General features: G+C 39.8%; 1 protein-coding gene across 6 annotated transcripts in view; it reads right to left on the bottom strand.

Annotated features, from left to right (window-relative positions):
- Positions 1–23,239, bottom strand: part of LOC307175961 (uncharacterized protein) — a 244,680-nt gene that overhangs the window by 33,072 nt on the left and 188,369 nt on the right. Inside the window, exon 8 of one of the 6 annotated variants that reach the window (XM_079901697.1) lies at positions 9,814–10,336. The exons of the other annotated variants lie outside the window; for them this stretch is intronic. Within the exon in view, the coding sequence (XP_079757823.1) occupies positions 10,317–10,336 (20 nt within the window). The 3' untranslated portion in view covers positions 9,814–10,316. Of the gene's footprint in view, positions 1–9,813; positions 10,337–23,239 lie in introns of those variants that run through there. 6 annotated transcript variants of the gene reach the window in all.

Genomic DNA, 23,239 nt, shown 5'->3' with positions numbered 1-23,239 from the left:
TGCATTCATTTAGCTTTTTTTTTTTCTAAATGGTGCAAAGATATGAATACCAGTACTGGGGTAACAATGAGCAAAATAGACATGTTTCCTATCTTCGTAAATATGATGCTGTAGTACAGAAGACAGAATATAAATAAGCAAGCCAACATGTGACAAAATATAAAGTAATTATAAGTGCTGTGAACAAAGTTAAGGCAGGTAAAGGAACCAAGAGTGACGAGGTTGTTATTTTAGATACGACATTAAGGGAAGACCTCCTTTTGGAGGTGACATTTGAGTTAAAATGCTAAATATTAAAGCATATATCTTCTGAAATCTGTGTTGGTTCCCTTGGGGAATGGTAAGTATAAATGAATCATACTACCCACTAGGGAGAAACTGGTTTTCTAAAGTGAAATACATCATTTATTTATACATAAATAAATAAGACAAGCACCTTCTACTTGCCAGGAACTGTTCTTTGTGATAAAAGTAGAGCTATTTCCTGCTCTCATGGGACCTACATTCTAGTAGGGAAAATCCAAAAGTGAGGTCCATAAACAAAGTATACAGAATGTGATGTTACTATAAGCCCCATAGAGAAAAATAAAGTAGAAATAATGTGTGGGGTGCCAGTAGATGGAACAATCAATTTAAAATAAGAAATCAGGAAATACTTCACTGAGAATAAACACCTGAGGTGGATATATTTTGGAAGAGCATTCTGTGCCAAAGAAATAGGAACTGCAAATTTCCCAAGGTGGAAAATACTTTTAACGTTTGGAGAATAGCCAAGAGGACGGTGTGGCTGGTCAGAGAGAGTAAAAGGTAGAACATAAAAGGAGGGGATGGAGGGCTTTCCTGGTGGTGCAGTGATTGAGAGTCAGCCTGCCGATGCAGGGGACGCGGGTTCGTGCCCCGGTCCGGGAAGATCCCACATGCCGCGGAGCGGCTGGGCCCATCAGCCATGGCCCTGAGCCTGCGCGTCCGGAGCCTGTGCTCTGCAATGGGAGAGGAAACAACAGTGAGAGCCCCGCGTACCGCAAAAAAAAAAAAAAAAAAAAAAGAGGGGATAGAGAAATAAGAAGGGGTCAAAATCTGCAAAACCTCATGGACCATTGTAAGAACTTTTACTTTCACACTAATTTCAATTAGTGTGAAACCAATTTCAGGATTTTGAGCAAAGCAGTGACATCGGAAAATAGTTATTTCATATATTTTACCCAGGTTTTGATCTATATTGGATCCTCCACCGTAGCTAAATTTGAAATTCCTCCCTTATGTTTTAACAGGATCCCTTCGGCTGCATTGTAGAGAACAGATTGTTTGGGTAAGACTTTGGAAATCAGTTAGCTATTGGTTTTTTCCTGTAAATAAACATCCGATAAGATGTTACCTCTTATGGAAAAAGCAGAACGACCTTTTTGGCCAATCCTAATAGTTCAAAAATCCAGAAGATACTATTATAGTGTCTTCGACCAGAATTGGTAGCAATGGAGATGGTGAAAAGAGTTGGCTCCTGGAAACCCAGCATATGCCCATAGTGTTTTGAAGGTAGTTTCAGTGTTATTTCATATTATTATTATTTTTACTGAGATGTGCACAGGAACTTTACATAGCATTGTAGAGTTGTAATCATCATATTATTATCTATGTATTTGTTTACATGTTTATCTCTCCTACTTTATTCCAAGTTCCTTGAGAACTGGGAATATGTTGCTTTATCTTTGTAGTCCTAGTACCTTGTAGCCCACAGTAATCTGGTATTGATCTGGTCTCGTCTCACTAAACTTTTACTCACTGATTCCTTTCCAGTCCTTGAGGGCTACACACAACAAGCCTGATGGGTTGTTTTTTTTTTTCCACTAAGGGTCCTTCACATAACTGAAGCCATCTCTTTCCCGCCATTCTGCACACATGTAAAACACTTGGGGTGAATGGAGGTGAGTATCTAATAGGTTTTTAAACTGTATAAAACTGTAGTGGAATTGGATTGAATTTTGAAGCCCATTTGAGGGCCACGCCAAGGAGACACAATATGTTCTTTGCGTATTGCCTGATAAAGATAATCATTTCAGAAGTCTAGGGTAAGCAGGAATGGACAAGAAGAAAGGAAAACTAAAAGAAGACGTGTCATTGAGAGCCCTGATTCTTCTTTCCGGTCAGGGCTCCCTTTTTCCTGTAGATAAACGAGCAGCTTCTATATTCTTCAAGGAAGGTTCTGGTTTCTTTGCATCATGCCCACTTCCTCCAGGTGGAAGTAAGCTGGAGGAAGGCTCATGTGAGAGCCATCATGATACAGATTCAAACTAGCTTCTTTTCTCTCTCCCCTGTGCTCTCCTCACTTTCTCAACCACGAGAAGATGATGATCCCAGGAATAACAACTGCAACAACTTTATTATAAAGTCCTGATCTCTAGAGCTCTGTGTAGTTTATGAAGCCCTTTCACATGAGTTAACTCACTGGATACACACAGTAGATTTGCAAGATAGATTTTATTATCTCCATTCAATTTGTTGAAGACACAAAGACTTTAGGAAGTCATAAGGAATTACATTGAATTGTTTTCATGTTACCTGACTCTGGGGAACACAGAGAAAGGGAAAAGTTGAGTACTGTATTCAGGTGCCCCTATGTAAAATCATTATCTTCAAGAGCTGTGGCATCAGCTTACATTTATTGAGTATTTTAGGCTTTCATGTCCCTTTATACACATTGAACAGCCTCGACAAGCCATGAGGAAGAAAATATCTATTATAGACTGTGTCTTCTTCACTAATCCGTGAGCTCCTTAAGGCAGGAAATGCATCTCATCTTTCTTGGACCTCTTCCTCCTAGCACAATCTCTAGATCTTAGTAGGCATCCATTAACTATTAAGTGAATCTAGGTAATTTGTAGTATAAGAAACAGAGACTTGGGACTTCCCTGGCGGTCCAGTGGTTAAGACTCTGTTCTTCCACTGCAGGGGGCATGGGTACGATCCCTGGTCATGGAACTAAGATCCTGCAGGCCACGTGGGAAAAAAAAAAAAAAAGAAACACAGACTCCTAACAGCTAAGTGACTCATCCAGGCTCACACAATCAGTAGAGGAATAAATTAGAATTTGAAGTCATCTAATTATAAGTCCTCTATACTCACTGCCTCCAAGGTATTGTTCAGGGGGGATTTTTGGCCACATCTTAATTGAACTGTATGCTGCCCTTCACCGAGGCCAAGATTAAAGCATCCGTCAAGCATTCAGGCCAGCTTGGGATGTGGGAGGGCTGGCCGCTCAGGCATGATAATGATTGCCATGTTTAACAAGGCAGCTGGAAGCAAAGACATGCAGCAGGAGCGTGCTTGGCCCCTTTCAGTCATGCACTGATGGATGGCTCCTGTTGAGAGGCAGCAGATGTGCTGAGATACTAGGACCACTGCCTTCATCTATCAACTGCCCAGCACTGCTGCGAAGGACTCCCCCTCCCGTCTTGTGGGTGCGTTTGTTACCCCCGCGGAGCAGCTTTATCTGAACGTAACTCAGGAACTAAGCTTCAGCTTAATGACCTATTTGATATAATCTCTTTCCTAGGAACGCTGATGATGAAAGTAGGATGACTGGCCTCAGAGATACCAGAGAATGAATCTCCTATTGATATTCCTGAACCCAACAGAAGCCAAAACAATTTCTCAAGTGGTTTGTGGTATCAGGGTCATCTTATGAAGGTTCAAATTTACCACTTTCTTTGAAAAATGTCCAAGACTTTTTATGAAAGGAATTCTCAGCTCTTGGGACTAAGCTAAGGTAAATCTGTTCTTAATCTATGAATTGTCTTATGCTGATTTATTTCACTGTCAGAGCTCAACATCTGATGACATAGCGTAGGAGATGAAATTCTCGTTTCTAACCTCAGAGTGCATGACAGAAAGCAAATGGTATCAAGTGCGGTTTGGTTTGTTGCACATAAAAGAAAAGTCCAAAATAACAAAGGTTTAAACAAAAGAGTTTATGTTTCAAATGAAAGTCCAGAGCTAACAGATTAGGGTCACTGGCACTGCTGCAAGATTCAGGCAGAACTCTCCACCTCAGTCTTCCCCAACACTCACAACTTTACCCTCACTATTAATCTGGAGACGATCGGAGTGAATCTCATTGTGCACTGCCCACCTCTTTCTATCAGCCCCACAAGAAGACAAGGCTGCCAGGATGTCTTCATCCCTTCATACCAAGACTCCTTGGCTCTGTACGACTCTGTCTATTTCCTTTTTGCATCCCTCTTTCATCTCTCCTTCATCCCAGAAACGCTTCCATGAGCCCGCTGGAACTTATAGCCAGTCATCATACAAATTCCTCAGACCCTCACTCAATTTTCTGAATGTTCCCTTTACCTCCTGGCTCTACAGAAATCTGTCTCTTCCCTGAAAACACTTTGGCCTCCAACACTATTAAGTATACAAATTTTTCTCCCTAGTATTTCTTGGCCTCAGGTCCTTCTTGATTCACAATGACACTTTCAGACCATTCTCCTTCCTTCCTCCCTAGCCCTCTCATTTTTAATTCTCACCATCAGAGTATTTGATTCAGAGCATCTCTCTATGACAGTCAACTGCACACATAGAGACATTTGTCATCAAAAATTGGAATGATCAGCTTTTTAAGTTTACCCTTTATAGAGGGCATGTAGTGTTCTGTCATTTTAATTTGCATTTTCCTGTTGAGTCTTGATATTGAATATCTTTTTGTTTTTTTATTGACCATTTATACATCTTCTTTTTGAAGTGCCTGTTCAAATCTTCTGCCAATTTTTAAAATGGGATTCTTTAATCTTTGTAGAGCTGCCAGAGGCTGCCTGTATCCTGGACAAAATTCCTCTGTCAGATCTGTACATAGTGAATATTTTTTTTTCCATCTTGTAAATTTATATTGTATTTTCCTTGTTTTATCCTTATTATTTTCTCTCTTAAAAAAAAAAATTATTGGGGCTTCCCTAGTGGCACAGTGGTTGAGAATCTGCCTGCCAATGCAGGGGACACGGGTTTGAGCCCTGGTCCGGGAAGATCCCACATGCCGCGGAGCAACTAAGCCCGTGCACCACAACTACTGAACCTGTGCTCTAGAGCCCACGAGCCACAACTACCGAGCCTGCTCACTGCAACTAGAGAAAGCCCACGTGCAGCAACGAAAACCCAATGCACCCAAAAATAAAATAAATAAATTAAAAAAGAACACACACAAGAAAAGAATTCTTTAGAAAAAAAATTATTGAAGCATAACTGACATAAAATAATCTGTACATAATTAAAGTATACAATTTGAAATTTTGACTATGTATATACCCATGAAACCAGCATCTTAATCAGAATGGTGAGTATATCCATCAATCCCTAAAGTTTCCTCTTGCACTGTTGTCACCGATCCCTGTCACTCCTTCCACTCCCCAGCCACCTCTCTACCACATCACTGCAGCCACACGGTAAGCCTCGCCATTCTTCGAATGAGCAGGCACTTCCCCCTCAGAGTGTTTATCTTGTTAATCCCTCCATCATCTCTCACCAAGAAATGTCCTCTCCTCACCTCCTTCAAGTGTTTGTTTACTCCATTTTACTTGAAAGTGGAGTATGGCCACCTCTTCTATGGCCACCTCTCTCTGGGGTAGTATTCTCTAACACACTTGACTGATTATTTTATTGATAGTGCTTATCATCCACACAAATACATATTTTATTTGTTTATTGCTTATCTCTAGCCTTGGAAAGGTCCATGAAGTCAGTCAATGATTTTCTTTTTTTAAAATTATTTAGTAGTTAGAAAAATCCCTGGCACATAGAAAAATGAATACATATTTGTAAATTATAAGATGGAAGAAGGAAGGTAGGAAGGGAGGGAAGGACTCCTTTGGTTTTGCTCCATAATGCTATTTAGAACATGGCTTCCACCCTTAGAATCACTTCATCACCTAAGATGCCTGCTGGGGTTCCTGCCATAATTTCCACTGGAGAAAGAAAGGTTGAAGGATATAAACGTGCATCTCCCAGATGAGGCAGTTCCCTTTAATCAGGATTTCAGGAAAACCTACATAATAATTATTCTTATATCTTTTTGTTCATAATGTCATCACATGAATAACTGCTAGAAAAGTTAAGAAAAGGTGGTCTTTTATCCCTACTGATGTGTCCAAATTAAAATTGGAGTTCCCTTACTAAAAACAAAGTTGTAATGGGAAACTAGCAATTCTCGCCACAAAAGACCCAAGGGCTTTTGGTGAATAAGGAAGGTTTTCCCAAATGGCCTTCATCCTGGTATTTTTTTCTTTCTAAGTGTCAGGGAGATTTATAAGCACTCTCAATATACAGTGTCAGTGTGTGTGTGTATGTGTATGCGTGCGTGTGTGTGTGTGTGTGTGTGTGTGTGAATACTGCCAGAGAGCTATAGCAGGCATCTACACACCTGAGGAGCATCACAATTCCAAGCTCTTTGCAAAAAAAAGGTACAGCTTAGTAAAAATTGAAAGTTTATTTATTCTATTTAGAATTCAGAAAACTGTAGAGTGTTCCAAGCACCTCTATAGCAATAAAAAAATCCAACACTCTACAAATTAGATTTTTATAATCTATCATAGACCTGAAGTTACAGTGAAAATAACTGTGTTCAAATCTAATGAAAGACAGATGTCTCAAAAAAACAGAATAGACATGGATAGATTAAAAGTGAAAGAATGGAGAAATGTATATCATACAAACTCTAATCAAAGCTGGTGTGGCTACATTAATCTCACACAAACTAGACCCCAGAACAAGGAATATCAAAACAGATACGGAGGGACATTACATAATGATAAAGGGAACATTTCACCAAGTAGAAATAACAATTTAAAATGTCTTTGCAGTTAATATAAGTGCTTCAAAATAAAATTTTGTGAAAATGATAATACTAAAAGGAAACATAGACTATTCACAATTATAATTAGAGACTTCAGCACTCCAAGCTCAATCATTGACAAAACAGACAAACAATTATTAAGAATATAGAAGCCCTGGACAAGACTGTCAACCAACTTGACCCAATCGACAACTCCACCCAAGAAAAACAGAATACACATTCATTTCAAGTTCACGTGGAACGTTCACCAAGAAAAACCATGTTGTGAGACATAAAAAAAGTTACAAAATTTAAAAGGCTTAAAATCATATAAGTTGTACTAGAAATAAACAATGGAGAAATATCTAGAAATTCCTCAAATATTTGGAGATTAAACAACATACTTCTAGATAATATATATGTCAAAGAGGAAGTCAAAAGTAAAATTAGAAAATACTTTAACTGAACAAAAATAAAACACAACTTACCAAAACTTGTGGAATGTAGCTAACACAGTGTTTAGAGGGAGATTTTTAGCATTAAATATTAGTGTTAAAAAAGAAGAACGGTCTCTATCAAGGAGACCTAGCACTATATACAAATTAGATAATATACTTAAATATAAAACCTAAAACAATAAAACCTTTAGAAGAAAACACAGGAGAAAATAGTTTTCATGTTGGATTAAGCAAAAGTTCTTCAATATAATACCAAAAGTACAATCCATAATGAAAATATTAATGGATTGGACTTATAGAAAAACGCTATTAAGAGAATGAAAACGTAAGTCACAAACTGTGAGGAAATATTTGCAAATATAAAGACTCTCAACACTCTATAATAAAGCAAATGATCCAATCTAATATATATATATGTGTATACATATATAATATAGGATATAAGCAGACACTGTACATTAAAAGATGCTCATTATTAGTTATTAATGAAATGCACCTTAAGCCACAATAAGATTTTGCTACACACCTATTAGAGTGGCTAAAACAAAGTAACTGATAATACCATATGCTGACGAGGACGCACAGCAACTGGAATTTTCGTATAGCATTCATGGGAATGCAAAATTGTATGAATTCTTGGGAAAAGTTTAGCAGTGTCTTATAAAATATACATGGACCATACAACTTCATTCCACTCTGGAGTATTCACACAAAAACTTTTATGTCAGTATTTGTTATGGCTTTGTTATTAATAACCCCAAATTGGAAACACCCAAATGGCCTTCAACTGGTGCATAAAGAAACTTTGGTACATCCATACAGTGGAATACTATTCACCAAACAGAAGGAAAGAACCACAGCAATAGAAGGTGCAGGATTCTTAAATGCATTGTGCTAAGTGAAAGAAACTGGACTCAGAAATCTATATACTGTATATTCTATTTATATGATCCCTGAGTTAGAGTGCAGGAATTGACTACAGAGGAGTGCTGAGGACATGTTTTTGGAGGTGATAGACATGTTTTATATTTTTATATCCTGATTTGTATGGTGCTTACAAGACTGTATGCATTTCTCAAAACTTGCCTAACACTGAAAAAGGGGAATTTTACTGCATGAAACTATACCTTAGTTTAAAAATGGGGTAAAACCTTATTAAACATCATTCCATAAGATTTTTATGGAATAAATCTTAATAAATGTGAGATTTATTAAATAAATAAATAAGTGTGAATATACATTATCATGGCCTTTGAACTAGTAAAGAACTCAACTCTGTATGGATTTAGCAGTGTGTGGGTCGCAGACACTCATATGAGCCCATCCTAACGGGTATGGAACAGTGAGGATGCATTGTTAATTAACGCTAGAATCACATGGCCACTGTATTTCCAATGTTTTCGTTGTATGGCATTCATATACGTTCGTGTAAAAAAATCTAAGGTTGCTTTTACCTCAGGGATATTTATTGTTATATAAATACCTCCCTTAGTAATTTATAAAAATCTTAAGTTGAGGACCTTTTCAAATATTGCAAAGGTTAATAAGATAGCTAAATCAGCTGGACTGAACTTATATTTTTAGTCACCTCCTGTCTTCCAGAGTGATCCAACAGCGGTTCTGAGAAAACGAGGGCTGCACAGTGCTTATTTTTATAAGGAATGCAGGAAATTTGACAAAGAAAAGGTACAGCCTGAAGCTGTCTTCCTTTTATGCAGGCTATAGTGCCCAAAGCTAGCTCTGTCGTATCTGCTAAGAAATACGATTTTTTCCCATGGTCTTTGTTCTCTAGGAGAGCATCAGGACCGTTCCACCAGTGTATATGTGAAATGTAGAACACTCGGGCTGAAAAATCTTCTTGTTATGAAACCATTTTCTCTAGAGGGACAGTTTAGCTACCTGGGACCCCATTGTGGGTGAGCTTGTTCTAGGTATCCTTCCACATAAAAATTTGGAAGAATTCTTTAATCGAAGGCATAATAATTCCAGCAAAGGATTTGTTGAGACTGAGTGAGGTCAAAATCTAAAAATAAATATATTAGCCAACTATAGTAATTCTGTTTTGTTTTGTTTTTTTTTTTTGCGGTACGCGGGCCTGTCAGTGTTGTGGCCTCTCCCGTTGCGGAGCACAGGCTCCAGACGCGCAGGCTCAGCGGCCATGGCTCACGGGCCCAGCCGCTCCGCGGCATGTGGGATCTTCCCGGACCGGGGCACGAACCCGTGTCCCCTGCATCAACAGGCGGACTCTCAACCATTGCGCCACCAGGGAAGCCCTAGACACAGCCATTTGTTGTCATGTAGGAGGTATCCAGTTTGGCTTTCTGGGAGAGGAACAGAATATTTGACATGTTGGCTTGTCTCCCATCCTCTCTTTCCAGTTGGTCAATTGCACTGAGTGAGACAATGACTCCACTGCACTTTTCTGCATTTTCATCACCTGGCTCTTTTGGGCAGCTGCTCAGAAAATCATATCTCATGCTCCGTGTTACAGCATTTCACACAAGATGAGAGGGGTAGAAGCACCCAGGGTCTCCACGGTCATATCCAAAGGACCCCAGTGCTATAGCTGCTGTGGTTCCGAACATGGTGTTTGTGATGAAGTCCATCCAGGAGGCCAGTGCTCATCCTGGGAGTGAAGCAGATCTAAGCTGATTGCCCCTTACTCATAGTTTTATTCCTAATGTTTTTCATGCCATTATTTTTCCATACAATCAATAAGTTCAAGGACAGAAGAAATAAAGAAGAAACTCAGTCATACAGGCTTCTAAAGGCTAAATCTGAAGATGAAGAACAGATTTTGACTGAATATCAAGGTCAAGGCTGACCCTAGGCAAATCTCTGGTTTTGATTAGTGTTTAATAAAATTCTTATTCTAACAAGTGTCCTTTTAGTTATAGTCATATATTTCTTATTTAAGTGACAAATGTTTGAGACTGTTATTTGGTTTTTGCTAATCTATAGAAATGTGATGACATGATCAGGTTAATTATTAAGACTTGTCCAAATTTCTTAGTAGCTAGGCAGGAGTTGGCAGAGAAAGTTCATGCTTTTGCATAGAGACCTAATTGTTAAAAAAAAAAACAGAGAAAAGAAGTAAGGCTTTATGGCGTAATAATTTCATGTTCTGGATAATTAAATGTGAACCTCCATGTCTGTCTGTCTATCTGTCTATCTACCTATCTATCTATCTGTATCTGTTTATCTAACTATCCATTTATCACTTAACTTTCGTTATACATATCAGTTTTTGTACACACACATACATACATATATACAGTCTTTCTTTTGGTTAACGTTTCATTTTCAAGGTCAAACACTCAGCTGGTGAACAGGGGGATTTACCTAATAGTGTTTAAGGCATCTAAAAGGAAGTACAGCTTTAGAATACAGGCAGTTAAACATTGTTAATCGAAAGACTGCCTTAAGGATTAGCATCTATTATTAAGTATGTTTGTGACACGTACAGAAAAACAACCTGCCACCATGAAGGCACTATGAAAATAACAGTAGATCAAAGTGACACACAGTATTCATTTTTTGACAAGCAACCAGGGTTTGGAAAGCACATTGGAGCACATATTAATATCTGCATTGAAAAAGGAACCTGTGGCTGCATTCTAAGTGCTTGACAAAAGAAGAGGGGGGGAAATTCAATATTATAAACTAATAATATAACTCAAGCAGTTTGTATTTACCATATATCAGGCACCAGGTTAAACGCTACATAGATGTTATCTCCTTTGATCTTTCACAACATCCTTAAGTGTAAGCATGATTATCTTACTAGATCAAGAAACTGAATCCCAGAGAGTTTTAAAAATTAATCCAATGGACATAGTATTTCAATTCAGGTATGTGTGCTTAGAGTATGTGATTTTAAGCCCCTGTATTGTGTGCCCCCTCACTGGCATTTATAGTGTTTCTCCAGTGTGCCAGGCATTACATTCATGATCTCAGGAGTCTTCTCAGCCACACTGTGCTCAGTGAGGAGAATGCTGGGACTCAGTTAAGAAAAGAGGCTTTTTTCTAAACTGTGGAACTAGTCATTGATAGAGGCCAATACAGCCTCAAGCAATCTCATTCCAAATCCCTCATTCTTCCCAGTACTCTAAGTTGCCGCCTAGGCTGCCAAACAACGCAGCTAGTTCAGCCTTGTGAATTCAATCTATGGTTTCTTTCCATTCCATACTTTGTTTGATACAGAAACATACAGGTCCATGAATGATTATGATTACATCAGTTAATACTTATGTCTCACTAATAGTGATAATACTAATAGTCTCAGTAACGACTCACAATCATTTAAGGACACCACACTTTTTCTCCAACTCTAAAACCATCGCTATTATCCCCAGTTTACAGACAAGGAAAATTTTAAATCTCACAAGCATTTCTGAATTCAAATGTACGAAATGGTAAGAAGCCAAGATGTTATTTTGCTTTGGAACATCAACTTCAACGCTTAGAAAAAAAATCTGGCCATCTGAAGACCCTAAGGCAGCAGTACAGAAGGCAAGCTGGTTTTTCCTGATCCCTCCCAAGTGTTTGTCCCCAAATTTTAGCCCCCAGCGAAGTGAAGACTCAGAGGAGAAGGAAAGGGAAATGGATTTGCCATTTGTGCTTGAATAGTTTTTTTTAAAGATTTTTTTGATGTGGACCATTTTTAAAGTCTTTATTGAATTTGTTACAATATTGCTTCTGTTTTATGTTTTGGTTTTTTGGCCACGAGGTATATGGGATCTCAGCTCCCTGACCAGGGATCGAACCAGTACCCCCTGCATTGGAAGGCAAAATTTTAACCACTGGACAGCCAGGGAAGTCCCTGTGCTTGAATTGTTTGATGCAACAGAGAGGACATCAAGGCATCGAGCTAGGTTGCAAGGAGAACTAACACAGATACTTATTTTTTAACAATACCACCTAATACTGGTGATAATGTGGTGAAATGAGCTCTTTGATCAATTATTGATGGGTTGAACGCTGGGGATGCCCTTTTGGAAATCCATTCGACAACACACACAAAGAGTCTTCAAAATGGTTTTATCTGTTAGCGCAGAAATTCCTTTCAGAGATCCCTCTTAAGGAAATTAATTCCAAACAGCTGGATGTGCGGTTGTCACAGGTATTGGTATTGCGCTTGATGGACAGATGTTCACAGACAAGGAAGAAGACTATGGATACTTTGAATGCAGGTAAGAGACACAACTGATGACAACACTAGTGTGCAAAGCACAGGTGCAGCAGCTTCCAAACCAGAAGAGCCTTGCCAATGCCCCCCCAAAGCTGCTAACCCACAAACCGTGGGTGAGAACAGTGGATGGCTCTTTGGAGTAATCCCTCTGCACTCCTCCAAAGACTAGGTGTGGAGGAGGAAGTATGATGCATTCCTACCAACCATCCTAGAGACTCTGGCTACAGGCTTTCTGCCCCCCAAGAGAAAGTGGCTGGTAACACCCCGGCACAGGCTTGTGATATTTGTAGCAGAACTGAGTGAACTAAACACAGATATTCCCTCAAAACATCCACTACACCTAATTTATAAACCTAAACAGGTTCTATAACATGGAATGGATAATTACAGATTGAAAGAGATGACATTGCTAATACTGATTATTTTTTTAAAATATAGTTTATGTACAATATTAGGTTAGTTTCAGGTGGACTACATGATGATTAGACATTTGCATACATTATGAAATGATTACCACAATAAGTCTAGTAACCATCTGTCCCCACATAGTTACTACAATATTATTAACTGTATTCCTTATACTGTATATTACATCCTAATGATTTATTTGATAACTGGAGGTTTATATTTCTTAATCCCCTTCTCCTATTTTGCCCACCCCCCAACACCCTTCCATTCTAGCAACCACCTGCTTGTTTTCTGTATCTAGGAGTCTGTTCTCATTTTGTTTTGTTTGTTAGATTCCACATATAAGTGAGATCATGCAGTATCTGTCCTTCTCTGTCTGACTTATATCATTTAGCATAATACCCTCTAGATTCGTTCCATGTTGTTGTAAATGGCAAGGTTTTATTTTTTTTAATGAATTTATTTATTTTTGACTGCGTTGGGTCTTCTTTGCTGCACGTGGGCTTTCTCTAGTTGCGGCGAGCGGGGGCTACTCTTCACTGCAGTGCGCGGGCTTCTATTGCTGTGGCTTCTCTTGTTGTGGACCACAGGCTCTAGGCACGTGAGCTTCAGTAGTTGTGGCATGCGGGTTCAGTAGTTGTGGCTCACGGGCTCTAGAGTGCAGGCTCAGTAGCTGTGGCACACAGGCTTAGTTGCTCCGCGGCACGTGGGATCTTCCTGGACCAGGGCTCGAATCGTGTCCCCTGCTTTGGCAGGCAGATTCTTAATCACTGCACCACCAGGGAAGTCCCAAGGTTTTAATTTTTATGACTGAGTATTATTCCATTGTACGTACATCCAACATTCTTTATCTGTTTGTCTATTGATGGACAACTATGTAGCTTCCATATCTTGGCTATTTTAAATAATGCTGCAATGAACATTGGAGTACATATACATTTTCAAATTAGAGTTTTTGTTTTCTTCGGAAAAATACCCAGAAGTAGGGCTTGGACCTTTTGCTTCTTTGGGCGAATCTCTGCAATTGTGATTATCATCCCATTTGTTGATCACCTACCCTGGGGGTGTAGGTCTCGACTATACCGTGTCTCCGCCCCTCCTACCCATCTCATTGTGGTTCCTTCTTTATATCTTAAGTTTTGGAAAATCTTTTCTGCTAGTCTTCAGGCTGTTATCATACATAAGTGCTCTGTAAATAGTGTAATTTTGCCGTGCCCTTGGCAGGAGGTGAGCTCAGGGTCTTCCCGCTCCACCCTCTCAGCCACTATTGATGACTTTTAAGCTACGAAAATGGCAGTGCCGTATGGTTTAAGCGAGTATAGTGGCACATGCACTCAGTAGAACAGTATATAGCTATTAAAATGATGTGTACAAAGATTTTATAAGCAACATGAAAAGCGCTTTTATCATCACATTAAGTTAAAAAGTGGGCTGGAATATTACAAATAAAACATGGTCTCAGGTGTGTAAATAAGGCTGCAAGGGAATCACCCTGAAAAGAAATGTAACTTTTCAACCCTCTTTCTTGTCTCCCTTCTTTCATCGGCATCCTCGAAACTAAAAACACAGACAAATGAACAAACTGTAAAGTAGCCCACCTGGTTTTGAGTTTCAGCAGTGCTGTCAACTATCTGGATCTATCTGGAAAGGGATCCTTTCAGACCTGTCCATGCTTGGGCTTAAATGTCCCATCTGTCAAATAAGGAGACGGATTCTACATGACACCTGCGGGCCCCAGAGCAATATGATTTCATTTCAAAAATCGATGGAATCTGAACACGAGATCCCCTATTTTGGTAAACTATTGCTTTTGGTAAACTATTACACAGAAAGACAAAAGCAGGGTTTGTTAAACCTCAGAAAATCCATGGGAGATGAGAGACTGTCACACCATTATCTTCCCAACTCAATTTTGTAAACTATTCAGGTCTATCAGCCTATTTGGTTACTCAATTTTAAAATGTTCTTTAATTAAGTCATTTGAAATTGCTTAGTTTAATTGGATTCTTGATTCTTAGTGAGACAAAAAGCCAGTGGATTTTCTCGATATCAAGGTACCAAGAGGTCTTTTTTTCCTTTCTTTTTTTTTTTTTTTTGGCATGAAAACTGAGATGTTGGTGTTACAAACAAGAGTTGAGATAATTGGATATATTCCAAACAGAGTTCAATACTTCTGTCTGGAAAAGGTCACCACAAATATGTCACATAATTTAAAGTAAACGCATTAGAGTTTTAAAATAACAATTTTGTTTAAATTGCAAAACATAACAGAAACAGAAAGGCTTTCTTAGGTATGGTTATTTCAAATGTTCGACTTGAAATACGTTTTAATATACAATTTTTCCTTGACATACTCAAATATCATGAAAATTTGTATTACCTTCCTTTCGAGTCTATACTCCAAAGATGGAGTGAAAAATGGCCAGTTTATTCTTTCCTATCTATCTTGCCTACAATGGAAGATATAAAATCAAACTACATCAATCCTGAAATACAGTGTTGACACTCAACCAGCATCAAAATCAATTCTTTCACATTTGAAAGAAAATTTAAAATCAGTTTATAGAGTTTTAAGGAATTAATTTTTTAACCAATATTTAAATAACATTTTCTATGTAGTGAACACTATGCTGGACACTGCATATTCAACAGTGAAACTCACAGTCTAACAGGCAAAATAGATGTTAATAATATAATTGTAAAAATGATCATCACAAAGTGTGTGCACAGTGTTACAATCATCTAAGTGGTCCAGAGGAGGAACATGGCTACTGGAAGCCTTCCCTGAAGATGCGCCTTTTCAGCTGAGAACAGAGGAATTAGCAGAAAGCACTTTGATCTTGTTCTCCCACGCAAGGACAATGAGACACAGACTTTTGGAGCTGGAAAGGAATTCAAGTTTCAATCAGCCTAATATTCTGATTCGATTCTTAAGGCTGTACAGCATAATGAGTACTGCAGTCAAAGCAGCAGGGTTTTATACCCAGTCTCTACTACTTACTTAATCACCATGCAACAGAGATGATCAGTGAGACAATTCTGTAAATTTCTGGGTCTGTTCTAGTTATTTATTGCCAACAAACCATCTGAGATTAGCTGAAACCTTCCAGTTTTTAAGCACTGTAAGTCCCAAGTCCTACAAAAACCTTCAATTCCAGGCAAAAAGGAGCTGCTGGTTGCCTACTAACGAATCGCCCCCAGAAGTAGTGGCTACAAATATCGATTTATTATCATTATGTCTCACATTTCTGTGGGTTGTCTGGGCTTCGTTGGGATGGTTCTCGCTTGGGGTCTTTCGTTCAGTTGTGTGTAAATGGTAGCTGCAGCTTAGCTGAGCTAACGCCTGTGCCATAAGGTTGTTGTGAAGTTTAATGAGTTAATAAGTAAACGTTGATTAGCACAGTGCCTGACACATGCAGAATATAAAACAAGTTGAGCTGGTAGTAATGGCAGAATGAAGGAAAGAGAAGGGGGAAGTGATGGCTGTAGGAAAGGGAGAGTATATCAGTGTTTTCGTGTCTATTCTGACAGCCATTATTCTAGATGTTTCACATACATGATCACAGTTAATCTTCCATTCATCTCCATGGAAGAGACACTGTAATTACCCCTATTTTACAGAAAAGGAAACGGAGGCTCCAAAGTTGTCATCTCAGGATGACATTCTCTTCTCATCCCTGTATAGGCCTTACCTGTTGGTTACCTGTAGTCTTAATCTGTCCCTGTTGCAGAATCCATGAAAGCTCTATCCATAAACATTTGAACAACAGTAACCACTTCACTATATTTCCACCTACATAATTTTTAGTTTCTTATAACTACCACATGGAGTCTTGAGGATGACTAAATAACGGGTAATATTTATGAGCGTTTCCTATGCTCTAGCTACCTTTCTAAGAACCTTACATAACTTACTTTACCTTATTTAACCTTTGAAAGAAACTTATGAGGTAAGTATAGTCTATTCTTATTACTGATGGTAGTTAAGTTCTAGAAAGTCGATTCTCATTAGGCAGTTTCTCAATAGGCAGTTGCTATTCCCTGATTTAGTGTATCCTCAACTGCTGTTTCTAGGGGAAATGCAGGATCCAGTTCCTCTGAGTCTCTGGTTACATTTTTATCATCTGATCAATACCTAACCTTGTTTTATGTGCGTTTCTGTTCACAGAGACCTCATTTAATGTATGTTGTTGGTTCATTGACACTGAACTCATAGTCAGTAGCCCTATGACTTAAGCCTTGAATGAGGCTTATCTAACATACTTGATTTCCCCAGAAGACACATCACAGCATCCTTGAACTCAGAACAATAGCTGAGGTTGCAAGACTATACTCCAGGGGCCTTTTAAACTGTGCAATCACCAACAGAAAGCACGAAAATGTGAAAAAAAAAAAAGTGGCACAAAATAGACCACAAAATGACATTTGTTTAGAGTATAAGCGCTAAAACAAAAGAGGAAGCAATCCCTTGATCAACCCCAGCTGGGAACACGCACATCAGGGGACTCAAATTTTTCACCAGTCTGCATGTGTCTGTGAATCATGGCGAAAGCACCGCAAGTATGGATTTGGAGGTTATAAATCGATTTTAGCGAGTAGGTGACTTTGCAAATGCAGAATATGAGGATCAATTGTGCAATAGTGCTCATCTCCACCTTTTCCAGGGAAAGAAACACTCAAAGAGCAGTCGACTAATTTTCTCAAGGTTGTATTGTTCATAAGTAAGAGTCAGAATCTAAACTCCAACATTCTGACTCCAGTGCCAAGCTCTTAACCACTGTGCTGTCTCTGCTGATACAGTACTTTTAATTGACTGGTACCCATATCAATCAACACTAATGAGGTGCAACAAAGGAACATAAAATCTCAGTGGCTTACAGCACCGAAAACTGATTTTTCTTGCTGCCAGATCTGTGGGTTGGCAGGGATTCTGCTGTTCTCATTTAGGTTCAGCTGGGCTTGCACTGGACTGCAGCTTGGGTTGAGGTCACTTCGCTCTCCATTCTCCTCGAACAAGTGGCTACTCAGAGCTTGTTCTTAGCACAAATGGCAGAAACGCAATGAACCAAAGTGTTTAACACAATGTATTTAATACAAACACATTTAAGGTCTGATTCAAGGCAAGTCACATGGCCCAGCCTAGCATCCATGGTTTTATGTACTCTAGTCACAGATATTACAAGCTCACGTGGCACAGGTGCTGATATATAATTCTAATAAAGAGAGGAGTGAAGAATGAAAACCACGATACACACTTTGGCAATGCCTTAGGTGAGATTAAAAAGCACTGCAGGACTTCCCTGGCAGCACAGTGGTTAAGAATCTACCTGCCAACACAGGGGACAGGAGTTCGAGCCTTGGTCCGGGAAGATCCCACATGCTGCGGAGCAAAAAAGCCTTGTGTGCCACAACTACTGAGCCCGTGAGCCACAACTACTGAAGCCGCGTGCCTAGAGCCTGTGTTCCACAACAAGAGAAGCCACCACGATGAGAAGCCCGCGCACCACAACAAAGAGTAGCTCCCGCTCGCCACAACTAGAGAAAGCCCGAGCACAGCAATGAAGACCCAATGCAGCCAAAAATAAAATAAATAAGTTAAAAAAAAAAGAGTCCTGCACTTCTTCCAAGGCCCTCATTTTTCTTTTAAGGAGGCAAAACAAGTGTTCACCCCAAGCCCCTTACCTCAAGCTGAAGAACCACATTCACTCTCCTGATTCATTTTGGTCCTGCTCTGGGATGAGGAACCTCTTGCCCTGAGGATGATCTAGACAGTGTTATCTTGAAGTTCAATGAAAAAGCCAAAGGCTCTGCGATTATGGTGGCAATTGTACAGGACTGGACAGAATTAGAATATCTAAGTAGGTGCCGAAGTTAAGAATAATAGGCTGTCCATATGAGACGGACAATTCAAAAGTGAGAAGTAATGCCCCCCCACAAGAAAAATTTGTGAACTGACCAGCTCTAGTGGCAGTGGTTGTTTAGACGGTTTCTAGGGAATAGGTTTCTGTACGCGCATAGGCTTAAGGAAATTGGCCCAAAGCTGACCATTCAGGAACCCAGCCCTGTGCCAGCCAATTTCTCTCCCTTTCCCCCTCTCTCGGCTTTCATCAGCCATCTTTATCAGCTCCCTTGCCATCCACTGACACTTGCTTGACCAATGCTGTCAGGTACCCCTATTTCGGCATTCCACCCCCTCCATCGCATCAGATACTCCATCACTTTGTGATGTGATGCATTCTAGGTTGAATTTGAGTCTGCACTTCTCCTTTAGGACTTGTTTTCCCCTCTTGGTGTGAGTCAAGGAAAACTCATCCCTATAGGTTTTTGTTAACTTTTACATCCATCCCCGTATGAGTTGGTTAAAACTTGTTTTTTTTTCATTTGATTGGCACTCCTGATTTATCTTGCAACTGGCATCAGGCCAGAGAGGGCAAACTCCTAGATGCTGAGTTTACATCTCTTCCCCTACTCTTAAGCCCTCATCAAATCATTCCTCTGCAGCAGCATGATTAAGTGAAAATCCACCGGATGAGGAGTTCAGAGATCTGTGACCTCACTCATGCTTTGCCACTGACTCAATGAATGACTTTGAGAAAATTACTTCTTTTCTCTGCTCATCCGCAAATGGGCTGGGGCAACTCAGTCAGCAATTCTTAATGTTCTTTGGTTGCTGAACGCATTTTTAAAACTAAAGTCTAAAATGGAAAGTATAAAATGATAAAAGCTAAGCTGCTGTAATTTAACAGAGGGTGCCGGCAGGGGTGGGGGCAGGAGTAGGGGAGAATCTGCAAGAGTTCCAGCCACTTCACAGTCTCCCGTTCCTGCCTGTGGTCTCAGGCACCTTCTCAGCATGCTGAATGCTTTTTGGACTGTAACTCGTCAACCAGTAGATAAGACAGTGTCTTACATCTATTTTGGGTCTAAAGTCACTTGAATCTTTGTTTTCTCTTAAATTACATATTAGGTCCCAACACTTGAAAAATCAAATAAAAATTCTAGGTATCATTTACTTGTATTTCAGCCCACCAACACAGAGCAATCAACTGAATCATTGGCTGGGTTTTAGCAAATGCTATGCCACTCATTAGCTGGTGGGAATTTGGTCAAGGCAATCGTGCTCTGTGTTTTCATCTGTAAAATGAGGGTCTCAGGTTAGAGTATCTCTAAGTTCCCTGATACATTACTTATTATAGAATTCAAGCCTTTCTAACCAATCCTCCCCCCATCTATTAGCATCTTATTTGACAATACTCTTAAGAAAGGACAGTTTTCTGGGACAAGTTACGTTGTAATGAGTAGGTGGGAACTGTGTGCCCTCACAGCCAGAACACGTACAGGCCTGTTTGTAAACATGCAAACTCCACATTCATCTCTAGGAGGCCCCATTTGTCTTTTAGCCTTTCTGATGAGTAAACTAACTCCAAACCAATTTGGAACAAGCAAAATACGTTATCATGAGATATTTGTTTTCTCAAACGACTGTACTCACAAAGCCTTTCTCTGTCTCTCTTTCTCCCTGCCACTGTGTTTTGGTCTGTTGTTTCTGAATAATGACTAGAAAGCTGCAACTCAGGGCTAACACAGATTTCAGACTTATGGAGATAGAAAGTTGATGCATTGGACCAAATCAGAGAGGAAAAAGGAATCAAAGGAGGAAGAAATACAGGAGAAAGGCAAGAAGGACAATGACCGACAGAAATTGAATTCCTCTTCCTTTTCCCCCTCGTTGAACTTTCAAGCCAAAAATATCTGCAGTACCAGATCCAGATGGAGAGAGAATGGTCTGTTTACCATCTGCAGAGACAAAACGGCACAGCGAAACTGCAATTTAAAGGCGAAAGTCATCAGGAATAGAGTTAAATAACGTATGTCAGAATTAAGGGATTTGGTACAAAACCCTCTGCTAAGATTCTGGGGTGCCTCTCTGTGGGTGTGTGTGGTTCAGAGAGTGAAAGCTAAATCCTTTGACAACCAGAAAATAAATGTGAGGGGCAGTAAATAGAAGGCTTTCAGGGGAGATCACACACGACTGAGGAGGAGATAGAGTGGAATCAACAACACTTGCCCTGAAGCATTTGGAGATTTTATGAGACTAAACATAGACAGCTTCCACTGAAGCCTAAAAGTCTCCATTCAGAGGATGCATGTGTTGCATAATTAAAGAAGATCAGGGCCAATTCAGAAAAGCCAACTGAGAAAAATGCTGCTGAGCGATTGTTATTCTTCAGATTCTGTAATCTGGGTCATCTTCCAGGGGGATGGAGTGAGAAGCAAATGATCATGCGTGATATCCCACTACCATGTCCTGCTTAGGAAAGAACACGGACGTTGCAGTCAGAAGACCTGATTTTATAGGGCTTTGCCCCTCTTCCTTATCTGGGTTGCCTTGGGTAAGTTTCTCAACCCATTTTCTCTCAGGTATCCTCATCTATAAGATAATGATTGCAAAAAACACGTTGAGAGGGCTTCCACGTGCCAGGTACTGTTGCAAGTGATTCACAGACATTAACTCTTAATTCTTACAACAGCCCTAGGAAGAAGGTGTTTTAGCTCTGTTTTACAAATGAGGAAGTCGAGTCACAGAGGGATAAGTAACTCGCTCGTGATCGTACAGTGGACCTTGACAAGCAGTGGAGCTGTGAGCTCTGGAAGTGGAGGTCTAGAGTACTAACCAAAGCACATGGCAGTTCTGATGCTGTAGCGGACCTTGGAAGGTACCCGACACACTGGTTCATACTAGAAACACAACCAGTATCGGCATGTTCGCTTTCTTCCTAATCAGTCATTTGTTTACTTGATAAACATTTACGAAAGTGCTACTATGGGCCTGAGATCATGCCAGATGATAACAGTTAATGGTTTTTTCTGTACTAACTCATTTCGTTCTTATAAGTCACAGCACCCCTGACATCAGTGTTGATATTACTAGGGGTTTCTTTCCTTGCAATTCCCTTTGCTGGAGATGCTCTCCCCTCTCAGGTACCCATGTGGCTCACTTCCATACGATTCAAGTCTCTGACAGGCTTTCTCCAAACACCATAGCTGAAACAACAAACTCCATCATACCCTCTCTCCCCTCTTCCTGCTATAGTTTCCTTTAGAACATATAAAAACACCTGGAATTATTCTATCTGTTCCCCTCTTTTCTGCCTTTCTCAAAATAATGGAAGCTTCATTAATGCAGGAATTTTGCCTACCTTGCTGACCGCTATTCCATATCACCAGCCCCTGGTAGACACACACTTGTTAAATAAATGAATGAATTGTCTCCATTTTACAGTTGCATAAGTTAAGATGCAGAGAAGTTCATGAAATACCTTAAGGTGCAAAGGTAGAAAGTGATAGGGCTGGAATTCAAAGGCAAGAGGAGTCATACCTGGAGCCTATCTTCTTAGCCACCATGCCACCTTGGAGGATACAGGGATACATAACCCAGCTCCTGCCCTCAAGGAGTCCACAGTGCAAGAGTGGACAGTCTCCTACACAAGAACTCTGGTTCATTATGCATGTGTTCACTGCTGCCACATGCATAGAGCACTTGCCAGTTACATGGTACCAGGAGTATCACGTAGGGACACAAAACCATGTGAGACAGTCTCTGCATCCAAAGAATTGACAATTTAAACGGGTGAATAGGATATAAACAATTAGAAAATCATAGAATAAGTTGAAAGGGTAAACATTAATTGAAGGCAAAAATTGTATGTTGTGAAATGCCTAAAAAGGAGAATTTTTCTTTAAGAATTGGGGGTCATGGAAGAGTCAACAGTGAAGTCAGTATTTATTTAGGCTCTAACACGAAAAGAATCTTCATTCTGTGGGAAGAGGGGTAGGAGTAATAAGCAGGAAGTATAGCCAGAGTTGGGTGGGGGAGAGACTGAAGGATGTAAAGAAGAACAGTCATCATTTTAGAGTTTCATGGAAAGAAAAGATACATCAAAATAGTGGGTTGAGACAAGATCATGAAGGGTCTTGATCATCATGCTAAACAATTTGGACTTTACTCTGTAACTTATGTAAAGTTTGGGGAGGTTTTTATGGAAGGAGGGTCTTTGAGGGAGATAACTGGCAGACTATGGAGGGTGAGTGAGAGGTGAAAGATGTAAGAGCAGGAGATGGTTACACGTATCTAGGAAATAGAGGATGAAGACTTGAACTAGGGAGGAGACGGTGAGGAAATATTGAGGAGGAAGTTGCATCACAGTTGAGGGTCCAACCCCTATGCCCTGGCTTTAGAGGCTGAGGGAGAGGAATGAATCCAAAAGTTTGAAATTTGAAAATCGGCTTTATACGATGGTAACTTCCTGTAAGTGAAGTTGAAAACATAGAAGGAAAGCAGGCCTTTGGAATGAGGGAAGAAGGAAG

This window comes from Stenella coeruleoalba (genome assembly GCF_951394435.1).
Source record: "Stenella coeruleoalba genome assembly, chromosome: 17".
NCBI classification, from domain to species: Eukaryota; Metazoa; Chordata; class Mammalia; order Artiodactyla; family Delphinidae; genus Stenella; species Stenella coeruleoalba.
This window is presented reverse-complemented; position numbering and strand designations above follow the sequence as displayed.